Below are 15933 nucleotides of genomic sequence, written 5' to 3'. Positions count from 1 at the left end.
TTTACAGATGAAGAAACTGACGGGGGTCAGAGGGGGGGACTATAGGCAAAGGGGGCTGGGTAGATGTTATTATATCTTTTTTCATCTTCATGAAATAGAAAAGGAAAACATAAATTCAGATCCCTGTCTTAAGTGCCTCATCATCTGTAACTTTCATTATGTTTAGTCACACGAGATTCTGCTGGAAGTTATAGAAAGTGAAAGAGCATAAAGACGGGAATAGGAAATAGAGGGCAGAGTTGTGAGAGTGAGAGCCCACCACTCTCTGGGAATGACTGAATGGAGAAAGGCCATCACGACCTAAGACTCCATGTATTCCACAATCGGGATGCCAGACTCCGTGATAAAAGGCTGATCTCACCTGGAAGAAAAGCAACATGTAAACTACTAAGAAGTATCTTTTAAAAAATAAAGAAACTGGGCCAGCAGTGGGCGTGGTGGTTAAGGCACTGGATCTCACATGGCTTACTCCACGGTTCAAGTCTCAGACCTGGCATCTTAAAAATAAAAGGGGCCCGTGTGCATGTGTGCCCAAAATCCTGAGAGGAAAATGGAGGAGAAAGGACTGTGCTGTGGCCATCTCCCCAGGGGAGGGGTGATTTCTCACCTTCCCTCCCTCTGTCTCTCTCTATTTCTTTCCAGAGAGCATACACATCCTATGGCAAAAATAAAGTAACCAAATACAACGTGAAAACCTTCACTAGTTTCTAAATCAAAAAGCAAAAGGTATATTGGGAAACAGCAGTTAGCGTAATGGCTATGTCGCTGGACTCCCACGTAGTCGACCGCGGTTCGTGTCCCGGACCCGGTGGCTTAAAACTCACGCTGGGCGCATGTGCGTGTGTGCCCAAGATCCCGAGAGGAGAATGGAGGAGAAGGGATTGCGGCGTGACCATCCCCCCTGGGGGGTGATTTCTCGCTTTCTGTCTCTATGTCTCTCTCTGTCTGTCTGGCGAGCGCACACGCCCTACAGTGAAAATCTCTCAAAAAAAAAAAAAAAAAAAGCAAAAGGTATAAAAGAACTAATTAGGAAAGTTTATATGTAGAGTGTATGTATTAATTTTCCTAAATATGATAACAGTATTATGGTGATAAAGAAGAACATTCTAGGGACCAGCAGTTAGCGTAATGGCTATATCGCTGGACTCCCATGTAGTCGACTGCAGTTCGCATCCCCGACCCGGCGGCTTAAACTCAGACCAGGCACGTGTGGATGTGTGCCCAAGGTCCTGAGAGGAGAATGGAGGAGAAGGAATTGTGGCATGGCCATCCCCCTGGGGGGTGATTTCTCGCTTTCTGTCTCTCTGTCTCTTTCTGTCTTTCCAGCAAGTGCATGTGCCCTATAGCAAAAAAAAAAAAAAAAAAAAAAGAACATTCTAGGCCAGCTTTGGTGGCCCAAGCAGTAGCTTACTAGACTGTAGTGCTGAAAGCCACATGGCCAATGGCAGGTTCACACCCTTCAGCCTGAAAACATGCAAGATGCACACACAGGAAGGTCCTGAGGAGCTGGAAGGCTGGGAGATGGGGATCACGGTATGATGAGATCCTACCGAGGGGACTTCTTTCTCTTACTCTTGCACTCACTTGCACAAACACATGCTCTCTATCAAAAAAGAAGAAAAGGAAAGAAGAATTTACTTACTCTTAAGTGCTTGCTGTGGGCTAGAGGGTGGCATGGTGGTTGGGGCGCTGGACTCCCATATGTTGACCATGGTTTGAGTCCTGGGCCTGGTTGCTTGCTTTTCCAACATAGCCATTACACCATCTGTTTGTCCCAGATAAATAATTCTTTAAAAAGAGAGAGAGAGAAGTGCTTACTGATGTTCACAGTGTCTGCAAGTTACTTTCAAATGATTCAGAAAGAAAAATGGGGTTGGAGGGGAGAGTGGGTGGGGGGAGGGAAGATAAAGCCAGTGTGGCAAATGTTAACAATGGGAACATTTGAGTGACAAGCCTAAGGATTTTTTTTCCATACTATTCTTTCAGCTCTTCTATAGTTTTGAACTCTTTTTAAAAAGAAAAAGTCTTTTTATCTTTGAACAGTTTTCTTACTAAAGCACTTGTGTCCCAATTTTATTTTTTTCCTTTATAATAGTTTCCTTCCATTTTCCACTAACGTCTGATATTTCAAGTGATGCCCTTGAGGTCAGTTGCCAGCCGCAGAGCATGTATTTTCCTGAGTACAGACAAATGCTTACAGGCACAAAGCCCTCCCCCATAAGACTGGATACTAGCTTTACAGATCATGAGTGGGAGAGAGTTCAGTGGGAGAATTCGTTCTTGGCCCCTCATGCAGACACAGGTCTTAGTACACTTGGGCCTTATTCTGGTACTTTTTATGTACTCGTTCAATGTAGATTCTCTCTCTCTCTTTCTCTCTCTCTTTTGATTTTAGAGTTGTTTTGTTTGGTTTGGTTTGGGGTTTTTTGGCCTTAGGGCATGTGAACTTGCTGGAGAGAAAGAGAGAGAAAGAGACAGTGAGAGGGAAAGTGAGAAATCACCCCCTGGCAAGATGGCTATGCCACAATCCCTTCTCCTCCATTACTCCTTTTGGGATTTTAGACATGCACACTCATGCACCCAGTGTGATTTTAAAGCCACCGGATCCAGGACTCAAACCACAGTTGGCCATATGGGAGTCCAGCGATATAATTGCTATACCATCTACTGGCCCCAACCTAGATTCTCTTATATCTCCTCAAGAGAAAGCCCCAATGGTTAATATTGTTTTACATGCCATTATTGGATAAGGCTGTATTTTAGCCAATTCACTGAATTCACATGTCAGACTCCATCTTTAGCTGCAGAGCATGTAAAACTCTATTACACCTTGTGAACTCTGAGCCTGGAATTATTTATCTTGGATTGGTTTCAGTTCCTGTGTCCCCAGTGACACAAGCTCTGTTCAGGTTCATAAGACCTTCCCTGGACTAGTTTTATTATGCAGAACAACCAGATGGATTTTGTCCTGTGCCCCTGCCCACTGGTTTCAGACCTCTCTGTGCCCTAGCCCTGCCCTCAGGCAGGCTTGGCAGCACACCGGTTGTTGGTCACTGCCTGGGTTTGACACCAGCTACTTTGCACAGGGAAAAGCTGAGCATGGGAGATATGCCCCACCTTTTAGCTCATCCATTGTGAGCCAGTTGGCTTTTCACACAAGCCCTGTCCACGTTAATAGGCTTACACCAAAGGAGACTAGGAGAGTTAATGGCACCTGTCCCACAGTGAAGTAATCCAGTGATGAGCCCTTACGAAGGAATCCAAGTCCGGATTTGGCTAAAAGAGGTTAGTAGTACAGGATTACATGGTGTGTTTGGGGACAGTTCTGACTCTCTATAGGAATCACCTCTCTGAATTATACTAGATTCACTGCTGCAAAAACTGCCTTCACAGTAAAACAAACAGAGCCTAACCCAGGGATTTAGCAGTTGATCGTACACAGCTGAAACTGTAACTACAGACATGTGTTTGGCCTGCCTTCCTGCTTGCTTTTTGGCAGGCTACCAGTGGCCCAGTAAGTTTGATTTACAGTATTGCAAAGCAACTACATTGGGCTCTTAAAGCGGCACTGTCAAAATTCAGAATCCTAAATCCTTGAAAGCTGTGAAAATTGAAACACTTGAGTTCTTAAGCTTGAACTCATCAACATTTTCTTCTTCATTCTTTAGCAACGCCATTAGATCATTTTGGAACATCATTTTTCTTTAAATCTGAAAAGTTAGATTTATCGTCATCAATGAGATATGCATCCATAAAACTGAAGCACTGCAACTCTTTTTCAGTCATGAGACTTAGTATTCACATTGGCTTCTTTGTGTGCAGTATTGGGAGTTAAGGGGGGTGTAAATATCAGCACAATCTTGCCAAACACAGACAATCTGACACTGGGAGCCAAGCTCCATAGTATATTGTTTCTTGCCCTCACATAAGGTTTGTGACAAAGGTTATGCTCACACAATTCATTGTCTGTCTTTGAGTAGGAGTACAAGTAGGCTTTCAAAGGAGAGGCTGATCATAATTAATTTTTTAGAAAAGCACTGCAGGAGTTGGTATTCTTTATGAAAATATTTATTTATTTATTTATTTATTCATTGCTATAGGGCATGTGTGCTCGCAGGAGAGACAGAAAGCAGGAAACCTCCTCCCCCCATCCCCGAGAGGAATGGCCATGCCACAATCCCTTCTCCATTCTCCCCTCAGGATTTTGGGCATGTACACACATGTGCCTGGCTTGCATTTTAAGCTGCTGGGTCCAGGACTCAAACCGTTGTCGGCCACGTGGGAGTCCAACGACATAGCCATTACACCATCTGTTGGCTCCGTAGTTGTATTCTTTTTTTTTTTTTGGAGAGATTTTCGCTATAGGGCGCGTGCGCTCGCCAGACAGACAGAGAGAGACATAGAGACAGAAAGCGAGAAATCACCCCCCAGGGGGGATGGTCACGCCGCAATCCCCTCTCCTCCATTCTCCTCTCGAGATCTTCGGCACGCATGCACACGCGCCCGGCGTGAGTTTTAAGCCACCGGGTCCGGTACGCGAACCGCGGTTGACTACGTGGGAATCCAGCGACATAGCCATTACGCCAACTGCTGGTTCCCCGTAGGTGTATTCTCAAGGGAAAAAAAGGACTGCAAAGTAACTCACTCATTAGGGCACAAATTCTGGTAACCTTGTCCAGTTTGACCTGTGGGTGTTTTCAATATGTTACCTAGTTTTGTTTTGTTGTCTTAGTTTAGTTTTTTCATTTATTCTGTGAAAGAAGGAGATAGGCAGAGAGAAGAGAGAAAGATAGGCACCCGCAACAGAGTCCACGTGCTGGATCCTCTACCCAGATTCAGCCAGCCAGGACCATGGTGTGCATACGGAGACCTCAGGACACAAACCTGGGTGCCTTCTGTGTGGCCGCCATGTCACAGAGTTGCATTACCTCTCTGCCACCTCTAGTTTTTTGTTTCTTTTTAATCTCAGATTGCCACCAAAGTATTGATATATTTTGGTTTTTCCTCTTACTACAATATAAGGAGATAAAATGCATTTCGTCATGAAAAATAATTCACTTTGTAATTCTCAAGTGAAATTTCAGAGTAACTGAAGAAGTGTTTGGACCAAAAACAAGTTAATCATGGATCATTTTTTCCCTCTAAATGGCTTGTATGTAGAGTTGAGGGGAAAGGAGTTGTCTGTTGTTTTTAATAATTAAGGACCCTTCCAAAGAAAGTGATTGAAATCTAATCCTCAAACCACTGGAAGCTTTCATATTTCTCTGGGAAGGAGAGCTTTCTAAGCTTGTGTGTTATTGATCTATTAATGATGATACTGATTAAAAAATAAAATCTCATTCATCAGTTGAGACACATTCTGGACTATTAGCTAAAAACGATGGACGTGCTAGTGCAGTTACGCTGGGAGTGAGTGTCCTTACAAAACTCGCTCTTGGTCTGTTACTCAAAATGCATCTCCTATAGGTTTTTACTTCTTTATTTTGTACTCTTAACCATGGATGAATGGAACAAAAGAATTTGAAAACATTTTATGTGCAAGAGGACTTCAGAAATTTCACAGAAGGGTAGAATTAAAGTATGAGTTTATTTTGGTGCAAAAACAAGGTTGAACTCCATGCATAATTTTTTTATATATGCATTTTCCGTGAATTTTTTGAAGACCTCGCATATCCTCTTTTTCTAAATCCAGGGTTGGGATAGTTTAACAAAAGTGGCAAAATTTCAGAGTTATAATCTATTTCATGTTTAAGGAATTATCACTAGTGTATAATTACCACTGAATCATTTGAAAGTGATCAACCTGCATTAATCTGTGTAAATGTATAAGTATATATTAATTTAATAACTTATTATTAAATTATTATACTCTGTAATTTACTAAAACCTTGAGTTTTTTTTTTATTTGGCTTCAGCCATGTGGAGCAGACAGAAGTACAAGTCATGATCCCTACCTTTCTCCTAAGATCTTTTACAGTATTAGCCAGAAAAAATAAATGGATTTATATTTTTAAAGATAATGCTGTATAATACCTGGGAGCTGAAGTCTGGAATTAAAATAAACCTGGGCCCTAGTGCCAGACCCATCCCACACTAATAGTGTGATTTTGAGCAAGTCACTTATATACTCAGTCTGTTCTATAAAATAAGAATAATTAATAGAAGCTGCCGCATAAGGTTATTATGAAAATTGTGAATTAATACATATTAGCTAAAGTGCTTAGGCTAGTATCAAATATTAGAAACCATTGCTGTTTTTATTCTTGTAACTAATATATATTATGTTATACTTTTATATTATAATAAAATATTCAGCTTAATATAATGCTATTCAATTGGCCCTCCATATCCGTGGGTTCCACATACACAAATTCAAAGAATTGTGGACCGAAATATTTGAAAAATTAATAATAAAACAAATACAACAATAAAAGTAATGCAGATTTTAAAAATCAGCACAGTATAACAGCTATTTATTGAGTTGTCAGAAAAGTCATGACACATTTTTGTATAGAAAAACATAGGTCATGATTTCCCAACAACCCAATACGTAGCATTTACATTGCAGTGGGCATTTCTGTAATCCAGAGAAGATCTGAAGTATATGGGAGGATATGCCTAGGTTATCTGCAAGTACTTTGCCACTTCATATAAGGGACTTGAGCACTCTAATTTTGGTGTCCACGGTGGGTGGAGGGGTCCTGGAAGAACTGTACAGTACAAGCCAGATAGTTTCTCTACCCTCAACCCTTTACTCTTTCAACGGACTCACTGTGATCTCAGCCCCTGTGACCTCATAACGCCTAAATGGTAGGCTCTCAAATCTTTATATGCAGCTGTGTTTCTTTTTAACCCTGTAGAGTCAGCTTCCTGCTGGCACTTGCATTAGGATATTCCATAAGGTGCCATACACCACTCAGCTCACCATCTGCCCCTTCCTCTCCCATACACTCGCTGTCCCATGTATGGATATCTGTAAGTTTTTCTGGAGCACTGTGTACACCTTCTTTTTCTTCCTTCCTAGTGTAGCAGTCGGCCAGGAAAAGGAAGGGACTTACAGTTAACGATAGTGGAACTGGGGTGGGGGAGAGGGCAATGAGTCAAGTTTTTCTCCTGTCCCTCATCTCTCCAAGTCACGGCCAATAACTGGCTGCCGGCACTTAGAGAGGCCTGGGTGTATTCTGAGAAAGGTATTCTCGAGTTTTAACTACTGTCCCTTGTGTAGTCCATAGATAATAATCAAATACTTTGCATTGTTATTCAGGAGTGGATAACAGAGTAAAAGCTCTGCTAAGGCCTGGGAGTGTTCACTGCCATTCCCAACCAGCCTGCTTTATCTACCTTTTTTCTCTTGGCCTCACCCTCTGGGTCTGAGTCACTGCATCATAATATGATGGGCTGGTCTCACTTGTTTGCACTGCAGCTGTAAGATCAAGCCCTTCCAGGACCATATCATCATTTTGCAAACAAACCAGCTGAGTGGTTCAACTCCCACACCCCTTTCTACTTCTCTATCCTAAGTGGAAGAGCAAATGGCAACATAGACACATGCAAACTTGAAATTAGTGCAGATTGTTGTAGCATTGCAAAAATGCAGGCCTGTTCTCTGGAACAAGTCAAGAGGCCCAAACATATAAGAAGCAGCTTATGTTTCAAGTGACAGAACACTCTGTGAAAGGCTTTTAGCTTACCAGTTGGTGGAATGTAGTATCATTTAATGTCCTTGTTCCTTAGTATCTGCGAATGTCATTTCTAATTATAGGATACAGCTTCTCTCCCAGTCCCCTGGTTTCTCATTACAGAAAGAATACAAATTTAGTCTGAGGGAAATTGAGTTCTCCAACTCTGTTTGACCCCCTATCCCATCCCTCACAAGTATTAATCAAGACTAAGGGGAAAAACTAACATGCAGATCTTGGGTATGTTTTATTTGTATTTCATCTTTGAACTTACAGTTACAATCAAGCAGTAATTTCTTGTGTGTTTCTTTTTTTTAACACAAGAAAAATAACAAGAAATAGCTTGTCGCTTCACATTGCCAAGTGAAACATGTTTCTCTAATCTGTAGAATTTATGAATTTTTTTGTATAGATTTTACGAACTATTTACTTTGGTTTGTCTGTTATATGTTTTCACCATAAAATATGTAAGTTATTATAAATTCCACAATTCAATAAGAGACAGATGACAAAAGATTACCATGTATATTCAGTTTACTTCTTTTTTTTTAAGGTCATAGAGCTGAATATATGACTACAAGGTAAGACAAAATGTTATCATGCTGTATCTCACTTTGTCTTTTCTTTACCAAGAAGCAACCAATTAATGTTGCAAGAATGAACATGTTTTGTTAATGAACATGAAGGATACTTTGGGCTTCACAAAGCATAGCAGCACGTTTAGGGGTCTCACAAAACCTAAAATGTTCTGACGTAGCTAAGCATTTCCCAGTGGAATTGTAAAGCTCTTCAGTAAGCAAAATTAGTAACAAAGACCGAAGTTGAACAGGCTTGGTTTATCTAATGCAGAACACTTAACGTTTTTAGAAATGGACTTTTGATTCGGTAGTTTAAGTTTCTTTGGTGTTTTTATTTAGTTTTATTTATTTATTTACTTTTTCTATAGGGCACATGGGCTCACCTGAGAGAGACAGAAAGAGAGAGAGAAAGTCATAAAGCAAGCCCCCGGGTCTGGGACTCAAACCGTGGTGGGCCATGTGGGACCACAAGCTACCTGCTAGCTTAACCACCACACCACTTGCTGGCCCTGGGAGTTTAATTTGTAAAGAAAGTGATGTGTTTATTAAGTTTATTAGTTTGTAGAATGTTTGATTAGTTACTTCCTGCTCATATTTTTCTTTATGTCACATCAAACTTAGAGCTATGTTGAATATACATTAAGATTTTAGCTATCTACCCTTTGTGACTCACTTTAAAAATTTAACTGTTAACGCCCACAACCATGTTGCACTTTATTTATTTTTTAAATTCTGAGAAAGAAAAGCCATTTGGGAGCCAGCAGGAGGCATGGAGATTAAGGCAGCTGGATCCCACATGGCTGACTTTGGAGTTCAAGTCCCAGACCCAGCAGCTTGAAAAATAACACCCAGTGTGTGCCCCAAAATCCCAAGAGGAGACTGGAGAAGAAGGAATTTCAGCATGGCCATCTCCCCTGGGAAGGCGATTTCTCTCTCTCTCTCTCTCTCTCTCTCTCTCTCTCTCTCTCTCTCTCTCTATCTATCTCTCCCCCTTCGCATGCACACTCACAAGCACACTTGCCACATAGCAAAATAAAAAAATAAAAAATAAAAAACAACCAACCAACCAACCAACCAAGAGCCATTCGGGAAGCAGATTTTGCTTAGAGTGGGGGAAACATTTGTAGCAACATTTATTTTTCTATGTCACCCTTTGCACAACAGCCAGAAATGATTCTAATTGCGTAGCAAGACTTTGAACTTTAGAAGTTGAATTTCCTTTAAAGTAAGAGGCATTTAGAATGTAGATGGGTCTATTGCAGTCATTAACAAAGTTGATTTTTGAGGTTCTATAATGTTATTGCTAGGCAATTGACTCACAAGGAAACACCATCTTCTTTCTGAACCAGTTAGAGAGATAATAGCTACTGACTTTACCAAAGTTCACAAAAGAAGAAAAAAATTTACTGAAGTTTTTCTTTAGTCTGTGGCAAAAATAAATTTTGCTTCTTTCTGGTAACATTTAGCATATGAAGCATTTTTTCACATACATTTCTTTGTACTATCAATTGTTTTAGCTGCTGCTTCTAAATTTTAATCAATGTAAGCCTTTTAAAAAGATTTAAAGAAGAAAATAATGCAAACATGCTAATTTGCAATGAGAAGTGTAATTGCCAAATAGACCAGATGTTCATATTGACCTGGCCAGCACTTCCTCTCACATGGGCAGCCAATATAGGAAACTGAATTACCGGGAAGTTGTGCTGCGGGCACAGAACCAGGGTGAGTCATACCCATGGAATGTCAAGTGGTCCAGGCTCTCCTCACCTGATGTGGGTGTAGCGAAGCCAGAACCATAGGCTTACCTGCCTGCCTAATAAAAGCCTCCTCTATTTTCTTTTCTTTTCATTTCTTTTATAAGCATTCAATCACTATAAGTAGCTTAGCTTGTAAAGTGAATTTTCTCAACAGGAATATGCTTCATACCAGTCCAGTTTAGGATACTATACACGTTATCATCAATAGATAATAATCCATTTCTGTGTCCCATAAAAGTCTAACCTCTCTATTTTTCTCTTTTCTCACACTCTCCTTCTCCTGCCCTCTTTGCACACTGTATCCAGTCTCCATAATCATTTTCCATGTTTCTGTATCCTTTCATCTTTCAGTTTCTGCCATAGAGTGTGGACAGTAGGTACATGTTAAGTGGAGATATACAATGCCTCTCCTTCATTGTAACCCCAAGTCCCTCTCACATTTACTTTACACTTTGGAACCTTTGGGAAAGGCACCTTTCAGGCCTTTGGCAGAAGATTCAAGTCTCCACTAGCTCCTGCCAGGACTTACTCTGCATCTTCTCATCATGCAGGAATAATTATCCAATGTGACTAGAGGCTTAGGCTCCAGCTACAAGATTTTCCTGTCCCACAAATCAACGACCAAACAAAATTCTGATCCTCTTAGCTTCATCTGTGCTCCAGATGTCACTAGATGTAAGACTCTGTGGAACCTTTTGTAATAATCATATTTTCTCATTTCCTTATTTGATGCTTACATATCTCAGGGCCTTGCTGACCTGAAAGGACTTCTTCTCCCAGGGTAACCAATTCTCAGAAAGAGTAAAGACTTGCTAACAGTGTGCCTTTGTATACAACCCAGTGAGTCCAGAGTCCAGTGCTTCTACCTCCAACTATCTCCTTTAACAGCTTCTCACCTTCAGCCACTAGTCTCCCTATGCTACAGGGCCCACTCAAATTATTCAAACTAGCTATTCCTAAACCATTTACCTTGCCCCTCTCATACCTTCTGCCAGAACCACAACAAAGGCCCTTGCCTACCTTTCTCCTGGTCCTTTTACCTCCTGACCAACCCTAATGCTTCCCTTCATGCAACACTAATCTCCCTACTATGGTGGATGTGACCCCTCCTCTTGGAACTGTAACAAACTATCTTTAAACTGATGTCTTGGCCTTACCATACCTGCGTAAAAATAAAGCCTAGGGGCCAGCAGGTGATGTAGTGGTTAAGGCACTGGACTCCCACATGGCCGACTACAGTTTGAGTCCTGGATCAGGTGGCTTAAAACTCACTCCAGGTGTGTGTCTAGAATTTTAGGAGAAGAGAAGAGGAGAAGGGATTGTGGTGTGGCCATCTTCCCCATGGGGTGATTTCTCGCTCTCTGTCTCTCCAGTGAATACACATGCCCTATAGCAAAAATCTTTGCAAAAAAAAAAAAAAAAAATAGAAAAAAAAAAAAAAATCTATATTTAAAAGCATTTATAAAATAACAAAAAGAATGAGTGAAATAGAGCACATGTGGTTTAACTTTTTGGTGACTAGTTGTTTTGTTTGTTTTGTTTTGTTTTTTAATACCTCCCAGATTACTTTCTTCATGAATTGCATAGTATAACAGAGATACTAGCAGTTTTAGTTGGGGCAGGGTATGGTGCCTGGTAGAAATGTCCTAAACTCTTCCTACATACTTGCTGAGACTCCATTTAACCACTCTAGCACCATGGGGCTTCAGGTGCTATGTCTCATTCGTCACATGAGCCCCCCTGTTTGGAAGATTCTTAAAATTTACTATGGAAGGCTGTACCAGAGGCTCTGAGCCCCTACATCTCTTGATTGCTAAAGCAATATCTTTTGAATCTCACTAGGCTTCCTTATAAATTCTAGGGATTTGGACATTCTGCACTTGAACTAAATGAACTAAAAATGTATTCTTCCTGGAGACTCTGAAGCCTAACAAAAGGGTTTTATATAATTTCCAGGTGTTCTGTGCATGCTCATATAAGCCTTGCCATTAAGGAATTTAAATTGGAACATCTAGCAAGAAGTCTCAGGACTTCTTGTTCGTAGACTCCATTTAGCAGAGTTGGAGAAGTCGAGTCAGGTCATCGGGCTTTCTTGTCTCTAAAGGGAGAGGGCAAAAGAGGTTCACTCGCTCCAGTTACAGTGCAAGTTGATGCAGGGTTTCTAAATATAGTACCTGGTGCACTGGACGTGCATATGTTAGGGAGACTAGCTTATCCACCAGTGCGAAAAGGCAGACCAGATATGGAGAGAACCCAGGACAGCCTAAACAATGGCGTCCTGATTCTCTACAAATATTTAGGTGGTGGGATAGTTTGTTCTAAAGAAATAATTCATGTGAGCCTTCACCCTCCTCCCCAATCAGAAACAGCATTGAAACCATACTATTTTTTTTTTCACTTGTGGCCCATTAATAGTTACTTTTGCATAAAATAAAATCCCATTAATACCTGAGGGATCTCGAACAGATATAACATTACTTGCATTCAAGAACCGTACCTAAAAATACGATATTTTAACTTATTATTTCTAAATCTATCAGAGCCCTGGTTTTTATGACTGTGTCTTACTGTGCAGCTTATAAACCAAATAAGAATATTATGTTATGGCCTATGGCCAAATAGCGCACAATTCCACTTGGTTATGCTTATTAATTTTAAACAAACTAGCAAACGAACAAGTGTCAGCTACATCAGAAAAACGGGAGCCTGAATGAATGGCTGGTGTGATTTTTGATATGTAACTAAAAGTTAATAAATGGGAAGGGGAAGGGGTTCTTTTCTCCAGGGGTGAAGGGATGGGGAAGGAAACCAAGATTCCCATGTTTTGTAATTTTGATGTGACCTGTGGGTGTTTCATTTATTGTTTGATTTCTGCCATGCTCAGTAATTATATTCCCTTCCCTTAGGCCTCCAAATGTTCCCCCTAAGCCCCAGAAACACAGGAAGTCCAGACCCCGCTCACAGTATAATGCTAAGTTGTTTAATGGGGATTTGGAAACATTCGTCAAGGTACTGGCACCAGCCATCTGGGTGGCTGATCTCCACGCTTCTTACTATAATGGTCTTGGCCTCTCATAAAAGGAGGCAGGTCATTATGTCCAAGTCTGTCCTGGGGCTCTTTGCTTTCCCAGAAAATCAATATAATATTTCCTGAAGTCAGAGAGGAAAAAATATTTGGGTTGAGTGCCTTGAGAAAAGAGAATAAATGTGGGTGTTTATGCGGGCAAAAGAGAATGCTCTTTCTTCATTTAAAAAAAAAAAAAAAACCATAATTTGTACAGAAAGGAAAAGGACAGCCCAATAAAATGTTTTCTTTTTATTTATGCAAGTGAAATGGCACAAAATCTATTTTGAAGTCCATTGGTTAGGCTAACTCTTGAAGTACCGCAAGAGTTCTGATTTCCCATGACTTGAGGAATTCATTATATTGGCTGAATTGGAAGATGCTGTGTCTACATCTGGTATCTCTGCTGTGTTTACTCTCTGTCTTCTTTTTCATCCTGTATCTCTGATAACGCTTCTAGCCGAGGACGAAGGAACTCGCACACGAGGCAGCAGGTATAGTGCTAGAGGGGAGGGAGGGCATGGCCTCTTGCAACTCTTGGTATCATCTTCCATTCATGCTCATGCCGGCTTCGTTAGATGTTTAAAGGTCTTTAGAAGAAAAATGTTTGCCATTGGAAATTAGACAGGTTTATAAATATGGTTACTTAGAATGGGACGAAGGCAATCAAGCACTCACTGTATAGGAACAGTCCTCTCCATTAAAAATGAATTGATTAAACTCTTAGTTTTTACGTCAGGTGCTTTGCAAACATGTCAACTTTGAGTCAAGAGCTTCTATTAAGGGAAGTCCATGTGAAATACCAAATGCATATTAATATGGGATTAGGGACCCCAATATAAATTACAGAATAAAGAGGAGGGCTTTCTTTCTCCTTTGTCACTACCATTCTACAACACGAGCTACAGTGCTTTTGAATACTAAATTTATGTGGGGAACCATTCGTTATTAACCTTCCTACATGGTAGGTTATAGATGTCTTTCTTTAAAGTCAGATCTGTTTATTGAATATGTGCACTAAGATTGAAAAAAATAAGTGTGTGTGCATGCATGTGGCATTTATATGGACAAACAGATACACACACACACGTATGTTGAGAGAGAGATTAGAAACTTCTCGAGGCCTTAAAAATGAGCCCTGACCATGAAATTAAGTGAAAAGCCACTGAACAACCTAAGTAGCAATCACAAATCCATTGCCGTAAGCCTTCAGCCCTGAGCCCAGAAAAACCTCATTGGCTCTAATTTAATATAAAATTATTGTCAAATTTGATTATCTAGTTTCCCAGCCCATGGCTTATAAGCACCAGCAAATTAGATGGAGAAAGGGGAATGATAAAACGAAAGCAGCAAGATGTACAGCTGATGGCTGGGCAGAGCGAGAAGGTAGAGGAGCTCAAACAAACAGATGTATGGTCCTGTGTCATTTGGTCATACAGTACAAGAGAGGCTGCTTATGATGATAAGAAAGCACATACTCTATTTTTCAAAGATTTTTCATGAAGAGCAGTTAAAGGAAGCCACAGTGAGGTTTTAAGAAGGAATAAATCAATTATCATGGAAAACTCACTTCCATGAGCCTTCACCATCCCAGATGGTGTGCTGAGGCCTCGTTGGGAATAGCAGCGATACAGAGGCTGCAGAGGCCCCTCTCTGGCCCTTCTGAAAAGTGCTCGACCATTTGCGATCTCTTCAGTATCACTGAGACAGCAAGAGCTTAGTCATTTGTCTTTTGTTTTCCCAAAGGAAACTGAGACACAAAGGGCTTTATTTGAATGGTAGATAGAAGGCAGCCCATTGTTGCACTGATAGCCATGAAATTAAAATTAAAACACACAGCTCCTCATTGCTCTTGGGCTACAAAATTCGTGAGATGTGAGGGAAACATTGATAAAAGCTAAAAGATTAGCATTTATCTGAGTAAATGTCAAGACAAACATATTTTATCTATAATGTAAAGGCCTAAGACATTTGTATGTAGAACTTTCTTAGTGCAAACATTTTCCTTTTAACGATCTTTCTATTCTTTGTCCTTTTTGTCTTAATACAGCAGAGGTATAAACTAATCTCCTTTTATGACTTACCTTTAATTATTTGTTGCTCTTTTAGATTTCTTTGTGATGTGAATGGTTCATATAACACGTTACTTTCCCTGTAACACTCCTGTATCTTAAAGAACGATCCTCTCACATATTCAGTAAATTTTGATGTAATTACAATGTTGTTCTTAGACCAGCTAGTCCATACTAAAATGTGTTTTTATTCTTAAGTCTCTTCTTTAAGAAATTAATAAAATATATGCTCCTAAAACAAATTAACTAATTAGAGAAACTTAATACAAGCTCCTGAAGTAATTGAGCCATTAACTGGTTTACACTCTGATTAGAGTGTGTTGAAACCCAAAATAAAACTATTCCTTAAGAAGTGTATTACCCATTCAAGGAATAGTAAAGAGTTTAAATTGCTAAACTATCTTATTCCCAGTCCTTCCCCCACTGCTTAATTGAAGAGTTTAGTGGATTCTGAATTGTTCTAATGTAGTAAGACAACCAAGATCTTGTGTTTCGGAATAAAATTCCCCATGAATTAATACGTAATGTTCTCTGATCATTTCTGAACCCTATGGTTTCTGTAAAGATCTAATTCCTGAAAGAGCAGTCTTAAAAGTACATGAAAAATAATTCAGTAGACGGTAACCTTCTTTCACTCCATGGAGTGCATGGCGTTGATCCATATTTAACTGCGACCTCAGCTCCTCCATCTCATTTGTCATCCCATACATGTTTTAAAGCATTTCCAGAATGTACATTTGTTCAGGAGAGTGCAGTGACTATTTTACAAGGTGTGTGTGTGGG

At 40.2% G+C, this 15933-nt stretch overlaps 1 protein-coding gene across 2 annotated transcripts in view; it reads left to right on the top strand.

The window, feature by feature from the left end:
• Window positions 1-15933, top strand: part of SRGAP1 (SLIT-ROBO Rho GTPase activating protein 1) — a 353136-nt gene that overhangs the window by 284555 nt on the left and 52648 nt on the right. Inside the window, exons 11-12 of one of the 2 annotated variants that reach the window (XM_006154138.3) lie at window positions 8233-8260; window positions 13539-13572. In XM_006154138.3, coding sequence (XP_006154200.1) covers window positions 8233-8260; window positions 13539-13572 — 62 coding nt within the window. Of the gene's footprint in view, window positions 1-8232; window positions 8261-12920; window positions 13024-13538; window positions 13573-15933 lie in introns of both variants that reach the window. The other variant, XM_006154137.3, reaches the window with a different exon arrangement.

Source organism: Tupaia chinensis, unplaced genomic scaffold (assembly GCF_000334495.1).
Source record: "Tupaia chinensis unplaced genomic scaffold, TupChi_1.0 Scaffold000395_1, whole genome shotgun sequence".
NCBI lineage: Eukaryota > Metazoa > Chordata > Mammalia > Scandentia > Tupaiidae > Tupaia > Tupaia belangeri.
This window is presented reverse-complemented; position numbering and strand designations above follow the sequence as displayed.